Below are 16,201 nucleotides of genomic sequence, written 5' to 3' on the forward strand. Positions count from 1 at the left end.
CCCCCTATCAGCCCCACCTATTCTACTGGTATCATTCCCTCTCTGTCCTCCAATTCATTGTGGTTTGCATGTGTGTTCCACAGCTCTGCTACGTAGATGCTTTTACACGCCATCACTCTCTTTTTGTTAGTTCTCCTGTAGATATTTCGTTTTTCATACATGCATCTTACATTATTCTTGTATTTGCCTTCCTGTGAGACCTGCATTCGAGCAGGCACTAAATTAAGTGTCAGCATTTTGCTGTACAGTATTGGTTGGTAAGGAAAGTGTTTACACCCAAGTTATTGGGCAACAAGAATGATGCAGTCTCCATATATCCAATGCATTATTTCATATTTTTAAAATGTTTTGATTTTTTTGATTTTTATTTAGTGCTGCTTTGTGTGAAAAAGAATTACTCTCCTTGTTCATTTAAATCAAATTTAATGGCTTGATGGATGAACAGATGGACAGACAGATGGATAAATAATGATGCATGGATGGATGGATAGATAGGATGCACAAATGGATGGATGGATGGATGGGTGGACAGATGGACAGACAGATGGATAAATAGATGATACATGGGTAGATAGATAGATAGATAGATAGATAGATAGATAGATAGATAGATAGATAGATAGATAGATAGATAGATGAGGGACGGACGGATGGACGGACAGATGGATAGATAGATGATACATGGATAGATGGAAGGATGGATGGATGCACGGATGGATGGATGGATGGATGGACAGGCAGATAGATTGATAGATAGATAGGATGCACAAACGGATACAGATTGATGGAAGGATGGACAGGTGCTGTGAATATGTTGGTGAGTGTTTTTTTCTTTCTCTCTTAGCTGCGTTTAAAGACATTTGTCCTGGGGGTATGGGATACCATGTCACCACACCGTACATTTACAAGCCCAAACCGCCTAACGGGCACAGCCAGACAGATGGTCAGGGGCAGAGCAAGCCCATCATCACACACCAAGCGCCTGTGGACCCTCCCGTGCCCTTCCCCACCTTACAGCAGCCTGTGGAAGCTTTCGGCATCACAGAGAGGCAGCTACCTGGTGAGTTGCACAAGTTATAGCCACACAGGACAAAAACTATGAATTACTTTAAGCTGCTCTATTTCTAAAGGGCTTTATCCAACTGAATTATGTCTGTGAATATGCAGACATTGGGTTTTGTATGTTTTATTTACCTCATGCATAATATCACAAACATGTGTTAAGGAAATCTGCCAGAATTGGGTAGAAGTTTATTTACATGATGGCCTGCCTGTATGCGCTTTTATGAAGGAGAGACACATACACACAAAAGCTACGCCGGCAAGAACTCTTTCACCCTCTTCCCTGTCCTTCTTTTCTTCTCTTTTAAATGTCATCACATGTACACTTGGCACCAGCTAATTGAATGAGACTTGGCATTGGTCCGGAGAAGACTGAGATCCAAAATGTAGCCAAGCCTCTGTTGTTCCTATAGAAAGTGAACACAGAACTGTTCTTTCTTTGGCATGAGGGAAAGAGTCATTAGTATTGCTTCCACCTTGCAAAAACCAATGTCAAAGCTGATGAAGGATTCCAGAAGATCAGTGCATCACATCATATTTTCTCCTTTCACTTCTCTCGCACAAAATGAACTGCATAGATTTTTATAGCCTCTCTGCAAAAGCAGCCCATAAAAGCATTGCACTGCTGAAATGTGCGGTGGAGGTGGGCCAGGTTCAGAGAGAAAGAATTTGTCCTTGGGCTTTATTAAGTTTTGTCCTGTTGCTGGGAGACCGCTTCAAAGTCGCAACTAAAGTTGATCCACTGAAGTTTACCCTTTTACACACTACATGACCAAAAGTATGTGGATATTTTATTTTAATTTATTTTATTTATTTTTCTGAATTCAGAAGCATAGTTGCCAGCACTACTGTATTGAATTCACATAAATGGTATGACTGTTTGTTTCACAGCTTTGTGTGACAGTTTATTTTTGTGTTTTTATATGACGTAATGGTCTGCTGTACAGTTCCCACAGTTCCCCGGCAGGTAGGTTGGGTTTTATAAAGCAGTAAAAATCTGCTAAATATGCTGCACAGCTGATGCTGATGCTGATGCTTTCACGCACACGTCAAAGCAGCGCTACAAAATGGCAGCTAAAAACTTTCAAAAAAGACATTCAAAGCATGACATCATCATGTCATCACTACTGCATGACTGCTCTGTGCGCTCGGCATTCTGCGTGTATGTCATTATGTGTCCTTCGCTTTGTGTATGATTGATGTGACTGTGTTTTTAATGTTCATATTTGTCCAGCCAATGTTAACATTTAAAAGTTCAGGTTTAAGTTGTAGTTTTTAAGATTTTATAGTTTAAGTTTTATGATTTGGTTGTCTAAAGAAGAACATCTGTTAGAGAACATTTTCAAAATTGGTTTAGACATACAGTATTTAGTTGGTTTGCACCTAAATGTCTCTTCAATTTATTAAAGATAGAGTATTTATTTTATTTTTTTATTAATATTTCAAAAGGACATAAAAACTAAAAAGCACTCTTGATTGGAGTAATTAGGGAAGATCTTTCTATGTGGTCAGGTCTTTGAGACTCTTTAATAGCTCAGTTTAGGAAAGCATGGTTTTCAGGTGTGATGAGGAGGCTTATTTTAATGTTTCTGGTCTGTTTGTGAAAAAAAAAAAAACGCATTTCATTTCACCACCCAACAGCATATGATTTTAAAAATGTAAAGTACTTGGTTCCTTGGACTGCCACACTTGAGGAACCCTTTGAAGAACCTCTAGGCACCCTATCAAAAAGGCAGTTCTCTTAGAAATGAACAAAATGAAAAACATAAGCTCCTTCAAGAACTCCAAAGTCTGTCAATGGTTCCACCAGTAACCCTGTCAGGTTTTGTTACACTTGAAATGTATATTAATATTTGAGGATCCTTCAAAGGTGGTCCTGTGTGGTTTTCTGAAGGGTTCTGCCAGTGTGGCAATCTGAATCCGCAATACCTCAATTTTTTCAATTTAAGGGTCAGTTCTTATAACTAAATCGAGAGGGTTTCCATGTGTTTTGTGTGTGTTTTGTGTGTGTGTGTGTGTGTGTGTGTGTGTGTGTGAGAGAGAGCGAGAGAGAAGAGGGCATGGCTGCAGATCTGTGAGATTGCATATGGCTTTCTTCCACTTCACTGACTCTGTCCCAAATGCCACCCTAAGCACTTGCGGTCCATTTCCACACTTTGTTGACATAACTCTGCATAGACTGTGAGATAGTAGTTTACATCAGTGCGGCCTTGTCTCAAGGGAGCACTCTTGAGAACCTTTATGAAACTTAAAATTAGAAAGAGTATGCATCAAGTGTGCCATTTGGGACAGGGCCTAAGATATTTACAGCTCTGCCCACTTTAACACCCCATCCAGTCAGAGCAGAAGCAGCTTACCCATTTGCTTTAGTTGCCAATAAATTTGCTACAGTATATCTCTTTGTGGATCAGTCAATTACTGTGTGTGTCGTTTCTTATCTGTTTGAAGGAGTTTTTTACCCACATGAGTGTTGATAGTTCAGTAGTACAGCCTGGACAGGCCCAGCTGTCACCTGGGGTATCTACAATCAGGATGGAGCCTTCCCTCTCAGGTCTCAGTCCCACTTGTTGCACATGCATATCCCCATAAAGACCTCTTCACCTCTTTTAATGTTAAAGTCAACCCACTGGTTTATGCAAAGATTTCTGAAGTGCTGTTTAAATTGAGATTACACAATTCAATTCAAATGTGTAGAAGTGGCCTCAACTACCAAATCCAGATGATGACAACGATGGGTTGATCTGTGATCATCAGCTGCTGTGGTGCCAGATGTTGGACCTGTTCAGTTTTTGTTTATCATATTGAGAGATTAAGCAATTTTGATTGGTTGTTTTGTAACAAATCTTGTTCATGGCATGTATTTATCGGGATTGTGGAATGTCTTACATCTCTTTTCTTTCTCTTCTTATGTTGCCTCGTTCCTTGTCACTCTCCAGAGGTGGTGGAGAAGGTGTCACCACCTGCTCCAGTAGCAATTCTGCCCTCCAGAGAAAGTCAGAACATCTCCCCAACACAGCTGGCAGGTGAGTCTCATCTATCTATCCATGTGCTATATATTTGGGATGCACAATTTTACTTATACTGTAAGTGCATTTATTAATGGCCAATAACCGATAAATAGTCCATATTAAAAATTAGGGCTGTCACTTTACGTTCGAAAATCGATTGCACAGTCGATCGGACCAACCAACGCAAGTTTCGAAAACGAAAATAGGGAATCGATTTTAACGGTCTTTTCTCGGAGCGCATCCAGCTCGTCACGAAACGCCCGCAGCGAACGCGCGTCACACAGCAACTGCAGGCTCTGACAAACACGCATAACAGCAAATTATACTTCTGCATAATGTGTCTCTTTTTACAACAAAACTGTGAATTCTGCCGGTATGCAGACAGTCTCATGCATACAGATACAGATTCGGGCTACAGTCTACAATCGCCTATGTAGGCAAAATTTGTTTGACATTTCTAATCGTAAACACAGCTATGTTGAAGACTTAGGTAATGTTTTTCATTGATGTTATGGCAGTCCACTCTGCTTATTGTTTTTCGAGAATGTTGCACTCCTGTTTGTCATTGTGCACGAAACTTCACGCCAATAAATCATCAGGAATATTGCTGACTTGTGCGCGTCTCAAGCGCCCTCTTAACGTTCGTCCTAATGCCTGTTAGTTGTCCGTGGATTTGCCCATATTTGGCGTTTAAAATGGAAACGTCTTTAGACATGGAAAATCGATTTTACAATCGATTCAATGAACACTTATGTCTCAAAAATCGAACAGGATTTTTTCACAAAAGTGACAGCCCTATTAAAAATATATACTATTTTGTATAAATAAATTAAAAATGATACACTAAAACTAAAATCAATCATTTAAGTGCTAGAAACCTCTCTCTCTTGTTTCCCTATGGGCATTTTTCAAGATAGCAAAAATGCGAAAGTGACCTTGTTCTTTTCTCTCTCTCTCTCTTCATAGAGATTGATGAGTGTCAAGTGAGTCCTGATATTTGTGGTGCAGGAATCTGTTATAACACTGCTGACAGCTACACATGCATCTGTGACGACGGCTATAGAACAGACAGTGAGGGCACCACATGTGTAGGTGAGAGGTCAAAGGTTAAACTATATAAACAATATTGATACTGTAGTTTATCTTTTATCACTACCAAGAACTGGAATTTTGATTCAACACAGTGGTTATTTTGCTTATGTAATGCATCCATGAATCCATCATACATCTATTTGATATTGTCAATCACTGATTCAACTGTAAAGGTATTTTGAAAATGTTGTAACTGTTTTTGTCCACACAATGAAAGTCAATGGGGTCCAAAACAAAACCCCATTGGCAAAAAAAAAGAGAAAAAAGGACATTTTTCACAATACTTTATTTTGTGTTCCACCGAAAAGTGAAGGTCATTCAGGTTTGCAATGACATGAGAGTAAATTATAAGGTAACACTTTATTCACTTTATTTTGATGATCCCCTTCAGACATTCTGTTGACTATAAGTAACGTTGCACCTACATGTCAACTAACTCTCATAAGAGTATTAGTAGTTGTGGCAAGCAGGACGAGGCCGAGAGCCGTGTGAACGGAGCGAGGCCATTGGCGCGCGTGTTGATGAGCATTACCAGCACACAACACCAGTCTCGAGTTTCTCACGGAGGAGCTTCGGGAGCATAAAAGGAGGAGCGAAGACAGTGAATGATGAGAGAGGGCCAGGCCTTGGAAATTTATGTTGTGTTTTTTTATGTTTTAATGCGGCAGTCGTCCGTAAGGGGCTTGAGAACGGTGCGGCATGCAGGCGACGCTCATTAACACTCGCTGCTTGCCACAGTAGTGTATTAGTATCCTGTCTACTAATACACTTTATTTTGATGGTCCCCCAACAAACATTCTACTAACTTTGCAAGTACATGTCAACTTATTCTCCTAACCCTAACCCCTTATTCTCCTTACCCTACCTCTAATAGTCTACTAATACTCTAAATAAGAGTTAGTTGACATGTACTGTAGGTGCAACATTACTTTTAGTCAACAGAATGTCCAAAGGGGGCCATCAAAATAAAGTGTAAACAATGAGAACAGAATTATAATTTTTTAATGAAAAAGGCTTCTTGGTCACCATAACGTCACATCTAATAATCTAAAACAAATTAAATGAGCTTCAGGCAAAACCAGGAAAATATTTAGTGACTACGCATTTTTTTTGTATGTAGAAATCATTATCAAGAGTCATTATGTGGAAGAATGACTATTTATATGTGATTTTACTCCTTTTCTCTTCATCAGACACCATTTTTTAGTCTATGCCTTAGTCTATAATTTTATAGATTATAAGACGGATCCATTGATTACCTGATGATTATTTCTGACAGATGTCGACGAGTGTGCGGAGAGCCCAACTCTGTGTGCTAATGGTCACTGTCAGAACACTCCAGGCGGATTCCTGTGTGCGTGTGATTCTGGCTTCATGCCTCACGAGCAGGGCACCAGCTGCTCCGGTAATTACAATACTCTGTCCCATATAAACTCACCCATGTGCACTAACAAACTGAGTCAAAGTAGGGTTCACAATAGGCCCTATTGGACTGGTACATATATATTTACTTTTTAATTTCTTCACCTGTTCTTTATTTTTATTTTTATTATTATTATTATTTTTTTATCTATTATTTATTTTGTGGGCATGTTAGAAGTGAAAAAATGGCTTGTTTGGAGCTCTGTATCTTTCCTCGTGAGCCATTACCAGTTTTCTCCTTCACTTTCTTGGCTCTTATTTTGATCCAGACGGATCAGCACTCATATGAAGTCTGCTTTTGGTCTTGAACCGCAATGTGGTCTTCTAAATACAGGCACAGCTCTTTCTCAACTCCAAACACATCCTGTGTGTGTGTGTCATTAGCTGGTTTTCAGGGTTTGCAGACGAGGTAGAAACCACCTCCCTGTGACACACTTTGAGGTTTGTGGAGGAAGAAGAGAGGTATTATCGTACCCTCAACCGAGTCACCCAAATACCTCAGCGCTGCCGCTGCAGATGAGGAAATGTTCACGGTACTTGGAAAACACATCTTCTCCTCATATTAGGAAATCCAGAGTACAAGACATCCGGAAGCTTTTGCCCAGAGTTACTCATTACATCCATTTAAACTGATATGGCCAGCACATTGGTTTCTCTGGTTAACAGGTTTAACTGTTCCAGTAATCTGTTCCAGTAAACTGGTTTAACTTTTCCATTTAGGAATTTGTCCCACTTTTATTCCACAATCTAGAATTAGTGAAACTGCAACGGAATGGGGGCGTTTGTTTGTTTGCTCTAAGCTAGCCTATGAGACAGATTACTTTTACAGATTTTACTCTTTGATTATGCAAGATACTGACCATTTCATTACTTTTCAGTCTCTCCAATTTGTTAAATGACAGACTACTACTAATAGAATCACAAGCCAGATTCGAACCTCTCCCATTTGAGCACCTCAACATGCCCAGAACACAAATTTTTGGGTTACTGACAATGCAGCTGTCTCATCTAATGTAAAGCTCTTTAAAAATCTGTTGCTGTTGTGATTAGGTGATGTGTTTTCACACTCTAACTGTTTTATTATAACACATCCATTCAGTGTAGAGATGAAGTGACTTTGGCTGCCGTTGGAAGCAGAGTAATAAAGGTGAATGAATGGTTGAATGTGTAGAAGGAAGCAGGCATGGTGCCATCGTACATCATGGCATCGCTATCAGAGTGGTTTCGCAGTTAAGATGGTTTTCTTCAAGTAACTTCATTAATAATGGTGTAACGGAGAGATGCTTTAGTTGATAATTTCCTGTTCTCCTCACAGTAGGACAGCAATAACACCCATCCATTAGAACAGACCCTCCTATCAAACCTTCACAGCTGGCATGTGCAGACCCTTTGCTGAATGGATATCATGAACTCGTGTACTGATTTTGAGTCAGTCTAGTTATTTCTTCTTATATCTATGTAGATATCGATGAATGTCAGGATGGGAGAGTGTGTCCATCTGGTCTCTGCTATAACACTCTGGGCTCTTTCATGTGTTCTCCATGTCCAGATGGGTTCGAAGGGAGAAATGGCCAATGTGTTGGTAAGAAGCAATTTTTTGTTTGCTTATATACAATGTGTTTAGCACAGCTACTTTTTGACAAACGAGAGGGCCTTTATAAATGTGTCCCACAGAGGTGTATTTATTCAGATGTATTGTGTTCTTGACCTCCTCTGTGCAGATATAAATGAGTGTTTGGATGAAAGAGTGTGCGCTCATGGTCAGTGCTTGAATCTGGAGGGCTATTTCATCTGCACGTGTGATGAAGGGTTCTCGCTCACTCCTGATGCCAAGGCCTGCACAGGTACTATCCGTTCACAGTTTAGCAAGATTTTCTTCGTCTCTATGTGACTGTCAACTCTAGTGATTTTTTTTTTCAAGTTGTTTTGTTTTTGTTGTCTTTTTTGTTGTGATGTGTTTTGTTTGATTTTGTCTAGTCTTGTTTTTTTGTATTTTATTTTGAGGTGTTTCATATTTTGCTTTTGTTTTGTTTTTGTTTCCTTAAGTTATTTTGTTTGCAGATTGCTCTGCCTTTTACTTGGTTATGGGTGTACATGGGTTTTATCTGTTACAAACAAAAACAGATAAAATGCAAATGAGCAACTTTGTGTGTCACAGACATTGACGAATGCCAGGATGACAACGTGTGCACCCAAGGTCACTGTCAGAACACAGAGGGGTCATTTATCTGCAACTGTGACCCCGGCTTTATATTGTCGTCCGCAGGAGACCAATGTGACGGTACGAAAGTGTGTGATATGTATTCATGTGTTTATGTCATGGGCGTCTGTGATTGATTGTATTTGTGATGTTGAGATATTCTGTTGTTTTTACAGATGTGGATGAGTGTTTGGAGTTACCTCAGACCTGTGATGGTGTGGGGCAGTGTGTCAATATCTTGGGTTCTTACCAGTGCAATTGCCCACAGGGATATAGACAAGTCAATGGCACCAGCTGCCACGGTGAGACAATCCATCAAACAAACTCACACATACAGCACAGAGGCTGTGCTTGGAATAGGATATTATTATACTACTCTTATTGTTTCTGCAGAATGTAGTACACTACCATTCAAAGGTTTTGGTAAAATGTTTTAAATGTTTTTGAAAGAATTCTCTCACATTCACCAGGGCTGCATTAATGTGATCAAATATACATTAATATTGTGAATTATTACAACTTAACAGAACCGTTTTCTATTTTAACATATTTAAAATGTAATTTATTCCTGTGATGGTTAAGCTGAATTTTTAACTGCCATTTTTCCAGTCTTCAGTGTCACATGATCCTTCTAAAATCATTCTAATATGCTGATTTGGTGCTTAGGAAACATTCTTTTATTATTATCATTATTGAAAACAGCTGTGCTGCTTAGTATTGTTGTGGGAACGGTGATGCATTGCTTAATGATTATTTAATTAATAGAAAGCTAAGATTATTCTAATAAAATTAGAAATTATATTTTTTTGGGTAAATCTCTTTACTTTCACTTTTGATCATTTTAATACATCCAAACTTCTGAGCGCTAGTGTGCATTTACGTATTTAACTGTGCATTTTGTGAATTTTCTGTGCTTACAGCACATGGATGAGCTACAACATTTGCCAAAATGTGAAGTATACAGCAGTGTCCTGTTGAAAAAAAAAAACTCATCAGTTTTAGAGAGCTTTTTGGCATTTGGCATTCCAGGCTGGGAGACCAGCTGGCTGCCAAGCTAAACACCACCTTGGCCAGGCTGGGAGATTAACTTTAAACCAGCTATGACTAGAAAACCAACTAAGGCTGGTGTGTGTTTTTTTTAAGCAGGCAGCTCAATGCTTGGAATACTGTTACCCATTATGCAAAGCGCATGACCTGATCTCCTATTTCCAGTGCAATGGAAAGCGACATTAAGCCTGGTTTCTAGCTCTTTTTTAAGATTGGTTGAGTGGACTGCCAAAAGTTTGTAATTTTCACACTACATTAGCTTCAAAAATCTAATTAATAGTTTAATTTCCAGGAAGATAACTGGATACCACTCCCTTATTAAACATGGAACATACAGTAGACGACTACTAATGTTTTAATATGTATTATTGTATAATTCATACTATTTTATGTACTACTTTTATAAAAATAGAAAGCAGTATCCCGTATATCATAATGTAAGGCTTACACTGTCACTGATTTCATCCCTCCATCCTCATAGATGTTGATGAGTGTGAGGATGAGACACAACTGTGCGTCCCGAACGGAGAGTGTTTGAACACAGAGGGTTCATTCCTGTGTGTGTGTTTCGTCGGCTTTGAGCCCACCAGGGATCCGCCTGGCTGTGAGGGTATGTACACACACACACACACACACACACACACACACACACACACACACACACACACACACACACACACACACACACACACACACACACACACACACACACACACACACACACAAACTCAAACATATTCTCTCATCAATGCTTCCTGCTGTGGTTTGTCCTGATTCTCAGCGTTGCTGTGTTGATATTTATCTGATGTTTAAGCAAAATTAATCTGTAGTTTTGTCGAAAAGCCCCAGTGTTTGGCAGCACAAGAGAGAGTGAGAGAAAGAAAGGGATTGTGTGTCTAATGGGTTTCACATATGAGCCAATGTTATTTTTCCTCTGGTGGGACGTTTGTGCGTGCTCCCCGGGCCCAGTGAGGTGCCAGAGTTGGTTTAAATGCCCCGTCCAGCAGTAAAACGGGGAGAAGGAAGCGTTTGAGCTGGATGTCTAGACAACGAGAAATATTCTTTTAAAATGGCCCACTCAAAACCAATGTGTGTGTGCTGGCTTTTTCAGATGTAGATGAATGTGTGGATGACACCAGATGTGTAAATGGTACCTGTTCAAACACTGAGGGGTCGTATCTCTGCCACTGTGAAGGAGGCTACCGCCTGGAGCCAACCAATCATGAGTGCCAGGGTAAAAACCTATAGAATCTAAAACGATTCACTTTTTCTCCCTCCACCCTGAAGCTTTTTGCTGATTGGTTTATTAGTAAACTGATTGGTTGGTTGTGTTTTCTGTCAGATATTGATGAGTGTGCCGACTTGGGGACATCTATTTGTGGGGTTTGGGCCTGTCAGAACACACCAGGCTCTTACCGATGTGAGGTGCCCTGCCCACCTGGCCTTTCCCGAGGCGAACACGGCATCTGCATCGGTAAGTGCCCAAAGGCACCAGCTTCAGCCGTGATGTCATCGCCTTAGCTCCACCCAGCTAGCATTGCTGCACTGCACATCTCCATATTCTTGTTATGACCTGTTATTCTTGTAGAGCTGTTTCTTTTTCTCGTGTGGCTTTTTCTCGTATTGCAATTATGTTCCCGATCAGACCCATCATTCCATGTTGAATTTAGTAAATGTTATAGGTCCCACTTTATATTAGATGTCTTTAACTACTATGTACTAACATTTAAATAAATAATTTGATAAAATGCACTTATTGTGTAGATACATGTTTTTACAATGTACTTACATTTAAAAAATATTACCTGCATGTAATTACAGCTGCAATTAATTTCTGTAATTACATCTATAATTACACTGTTGGCCCTTCCCTTATCCCTTAAAGCCAGGGACACACTACATGACTGTCAGGCCGATTATGAATGTAATTTGGTCGTTACGACTGATCATGCTCAAACGGACAGAGTTTTTCCCATTTGCGCTCAGTCGATGTTTAATATTTGCAACTGGCGTTGGCGACTATGCTGTGGAGACGCATTCCCTGTCAAACATCATTCATCCTTATTTTTGTAATTTTGTCAAACACATATTTTTATGTGCCTTTTGTAATATTTCATAAGTTAAATGCAAGTTAATTGTTTTTTAGGCTCGACCTAGAGTCTAATAAAAGTTAATCAATGGTACTGAAATGGTACTGAGCTTATGTAGGCTATATACTGTAACTGTACTTGTTTCTGAATATATATTCATTTAAATAGTCTAACGAACCAAAAAAAAATCACAAACATGACATTTGTGAAAAAAAATATTTTATGTATACACTTTAATTTATGATTAATATTATATTAATAATTATATTATATAATAATTATATTAATATGATGAGGAAATACAGCTTGAAGTCATGCAGAGTTCATGCATGACTTCAGCGTTTCATTCAGAGTTTCCAGTGTTGGCAATCCCGTTAAATAGTATTGGGAGTCTTGTACATATACTGTAGACTGATAAAATGAAAATGAAAATTTAAAGGGCTTCTATTCCGGAATAAATAAAGCAATATTTTATAGTTTGTTCTTACCGGAACCTGGTAACTCTGGAACCGGAACGAAAAAATAGCCCAGTGTTGTGGCTCAGAATGAACCAATTCGTTTTTAATTCCTGATTTGAGAATAACAGTCTACATTATTGCTTGATTATAGTAAAAAAAAAAATATAGGCGTCTATAGGCGATTACTTCAAAAAGAAAACGTGAAAGAGAAACACAGGTTAAAAATTCAAGTTATGGCAGGGTTTTTCCATTTTTTTACTGCACAAATTGCACTGCAAATAAGTAGCATCAGCTGTATGTTAACATCCATGTTTTTTTCGGTACAAGATCTCACACAGTTGAGTTCGGCAGAATGTCCCGTTGTGACTCACCTGTCATTAAGTGTGTTGTATAGAGGACTGACTCAGTTCTTAGGTTTGTGCTCATCTCTGACTGCCAAAGACTAAAATCTGCTCAAGGCGATGGAAACAGTATTAAAGTGTGTTGAGTTCAGTCTTAGAATGTTTCAGCTAGTCGTTAGTGTGTCCCCCGGCTTAACTCACCCAAAACCTACAGTACCCATACCACCAAACCTGTCCCTAATTAATACTTCCATTCAGAAAGATTGTAATAATATTTCAGAATATTGCTAATTTTACTGTATTTTTATCAAATAAATGCACCCTTGGTGGGGTTTTTTTCTTTCAAAACCCCAAACTTTTGATTAGTAGTGCATGTGATTTTAGAGCTTCTCTCATCCATTCATCTCTGGCCCAGTTCAGCACACAAAAAGCTCTAACATCTCCTGCTTTCTGTCTTATTGTCCCTCCCTCCCTCGTTCTAGACGTAGATGAGTGTTCTCTGAATGAGAAAACCTGTGGAAGTCATGGTGCTTGTCAGAATACAATAGGCTCCTTCAGCTGCCAGTGTGACCAGGGATTCAAGGACTCTCAGGATGGACAGGGCTGTGTGGGTAAGTTTTTTCTCCCTCCTAGATTCTGTTATTTTCATTCTACAATTTAGAAGTAGACATAAAAACTGACAGTTTTCAATGAATGATCACTGCTAGAAACCTAACTTAAACTCAACAGCTAAGGTATAGTCATTGCTTCTTGTTTGAGGGATAGTTCACCAAAAAAATGAAAATTCTGTCATCATAAATTACTAAATTACTTTCTTTTTCCCCATGAAACACAAATAGAAATATTTTACACTTTCACATACTCAAACCTGGTGCAACACATCTTCAAGCACCAAGTTTGAAATTGTGCAGCATGAATGAAATGTAAAAGTGTCACAAGTGAAATGAATACTACAAATTGGCTTAATTACTAACAAGCAGGAGATACACTGGAGAAAATGAAACAGCAACTTAGATGAGATCGGACAGGGACTAGAATGAAACTCGGGGTTTAAATGCACTGGAGCAGATAAAATGAGCTAATGGAGCTCTCTTTTACTAATTAATAACTAATTAATCATTAATTAGTCAAAAGGAAATGACAAAAATGATGAATTAATGAGTTACCTAGGAAACAACCAAGGAAATCATAACAATAATGACAGGGACAGAGTCAAAACATACAAAACAAAACCATGACCCTGCAGAGGAAGGAATAATTTTCAGCAAATAATGTAATGAGTAATGGGCTTCAATTTTGGTCTATTCCTCACACAAAGCAAATGTGTGACTTCAGAAGACTTGTATAGCGCACAATTTATGTGGAGTTTTTGAAATATAGGCGTTTTTAACCTTTTTGATGATCTGACCAACAATAAGAGAAACCACCTTTATGCAGAATAAAACTGCTTTTTAGACCACAAATTCATAGGCGTTGATTTCGGTGGGGGCGTTGGGTACGCGTACCCACCAGATTTCGTCATGAGTCATTTTGTACCCACCACTTTTTTGGTATTAAGTGTTACATACAGTATTATTACTCATGTACATATTATTATGCATATTATTGCTCATCATAACCACTTAAAACTGTCAAAAAATCTAACCAGAAATTTGGTGATCACTGATCGTTGTTTAGGTAGCCTACATTAAACCGTTAAGCTTTTTCCTACAAGCCTCAGTGAAGCAGAAACGCTTAATGTCAGATAACGTCCATATTAATTGGACTTTGGGTTATAGATTTTTTGACAGTTTTCAGTGGTTATGAGGAGCAATATGAGAGAGAACATTTGGTGATAGTTGTTTAGGTACATTAAACCACGTAAAGCTTTTTCACGTTAAGGACTTATAATCTAGCAAATTATAGACCCATTTCAAATCTACCTTTTATGTCTAAAATACTAGAAAAAGTTGTGTCCGCTCAACTGGGCTCTTTCTTGCAAGAAAATGATATCTATGAAAAGTTTCAGTCAGGATTCAGGCCGCATCATAGCACTGAAACTGCGCTCGTTAAAATCACAAATGATTTACTTTTAGCTTCTGACCAAGGCTGTTTCTCAATACTAGTTTTACTTGATCTAAGTGCTGCGTTCGATACTATAGATCATACAATACTCTTAGATCGACTACAAAATTATACTGGTGTTCAAGGACAAGCATTAAGCTGGTTTAGATCATACTTATCAGACCGCTACCATTTTGTCTATTTAAATGGAGAAAAATCAATCATAATTCCAGTAAACTATGGAGTGCCGCAGGGATCTGTGTTGGGCCCTCTATTATTCTCAATATATATGCTGCCACTTGGAAATATTATAAGGAAACATGGAATTAGTTTCCATTGTTATGCTGATGACACTCAAATATATATTTCATCACGGCCGGATGAAAACGCTAAATTATCCAAATTGACAGAGTGTGTTAAAGATATAAAAGATTGGATGACGCGTAATTTTCTATTATTAAATCCAGACAAGACAGAGGTAATACTTATCGGTTCAAAAAACCGCCGACAGAACCTCTCACAATACAACTTTGACATCGTAGGATGTCCTGTTACTTTATCCTCTACAGTAAAAGACCTGGGTGTTATACTCGATTGTAACCTGTCTTTTGAAAATCATATTTCGTATGTTACAAAAACAGCCTTTTTCCACCTTAGAAACATTGCTAAGCTACGTTATATGCTATCAGTTTCTGATGCAGAAAAGTTAGTTCATGCATTCATGACCTCGAGACTAGATTACTGTAATGCTTTATTAGCCGGTTGTCCTGCATCCTCAATAAACAAGCTACAGTTAGTCCAAAATGCAGCCGCTAGAGTTCTTACTAGATCAAGAAAATATGATCATATAACACCGATTTTATCATCACTACATTGGTTACCTATAAAGTTCCGTATTAATTACAAGGTATTGCTACTGACTTATAAAGCCCTAAACGGCTTAGCTCCAGTCTATTTAACGGATCTTCTATCACCCTATAATCCATCGCGCTCTTTAAGATCAATAAATTCAAGGCTTTTGGTCATACCTAGGATATCCAGATCCACCAAAGGAGGGAGAGCATTTTCACATTTGGCTCCAAAACTCTGGAATAGCCTTCCTGATACTGTTCGTTGCTCGGACTCACTCTCCCAGTTTAAAACTAGATTAAAGACGCATCTTTTCAGCCAGGCATTCATATAATATTGTTAATCTCACAGTTTCAAACTACAATCCGGCCTCTAGTTCATAAATGCCAGAGGAGAACTGGCCCCCGACTGAGCCTGGGTTCTCCCAAGGTTTTTTTTTTCTCCATTAGGTCACCTGATGGAGTTTTAGGACACCATTAGGCCGCTTGATGGAGTTTTTTCGGTTCCTTGCCACTGTTGCCTTTGGCTTGCTCAGTTGGGGATATTTTGGGGATATTTAATTTTATTCTATCAATCAATAAATTCCACT

At 38.7% G+C, this 16,201-nt stretch overlaps 1 protein-coding gene across 4 annotated transcripts in view; it reads left to right on the forward strand.

The window, feature by feature from the left end:
* ltbp1 (latent transforming growth factor beta binding protein 1) overlaps positions 1-16,201 on the forward strand; it is an 82,560-nt gene that overhangs the window by 49,446 nt on the left and 16,913 nt on the right. For 2 of the 4 annotated variants that reach the window (XM_084096262.1, XM_084096264.1), the window contains 14 exons: positions 845-1,060; positions 2,010-2,029; positions 3,511-3,613; positions 3,999-4,085; positions 5,037-5,162; positions 6,442-6,567; positions 8,047-8,166; positions 8,306-8,428; positions 8,743-8,865; positions 8,961-9,086; positions 10,313-10,441; positions 10,943-11,065; positions 11,174-11,305; positions 13,203-13,331. In XM_084096262.1, coding sequence (XP_083952388.1) covers positions 845-1,060; positions 2,010-2,029; positions 3,511-3,613; positions 3,999-4,085; positions 5,037-5,162; positions 6,442-6,567; positions 8,047-8,166; positions 8,306-8,428; positions 8,743-8,865; positions 8,961-9,086; positions 10,313-10,441; positions 10,943-11,065; positions 11,174-11,305; positions 13,203-13,331 — 1,683 coding nt within the window. The remainder of the gene's footprint in view (positions 1-844; positions 1,061-2,009; positions 2,030-3,510; positions 3,614-3,998; positions 4,086-5,036; positions 5,163-6,441; positions 6,568-8,046; positions 8,167-8,305; positions 8,429-8,742; positions 8,866-8,960; positions 9,087-10,312; positions 10,442-10,942; positions 11,066-11,173; positions 11,306-13,202; positions 13,332-16,201) is intronic. The other 2 variants (XM_084096265.1, XM_084096263.1) reach the window with 1 other exon arrangement.

This window comes from Abramis brama (assembly GCF_963993115.1).
Source record: "Abramis brama genome assembly, chromosome: 21".
Taxonomy (NCBI): Eukaryota; Metazoa; Chordata; class Actinopteri; order Cypriniformes; family Leuciscidae; genus Abramis; species Abramis brama.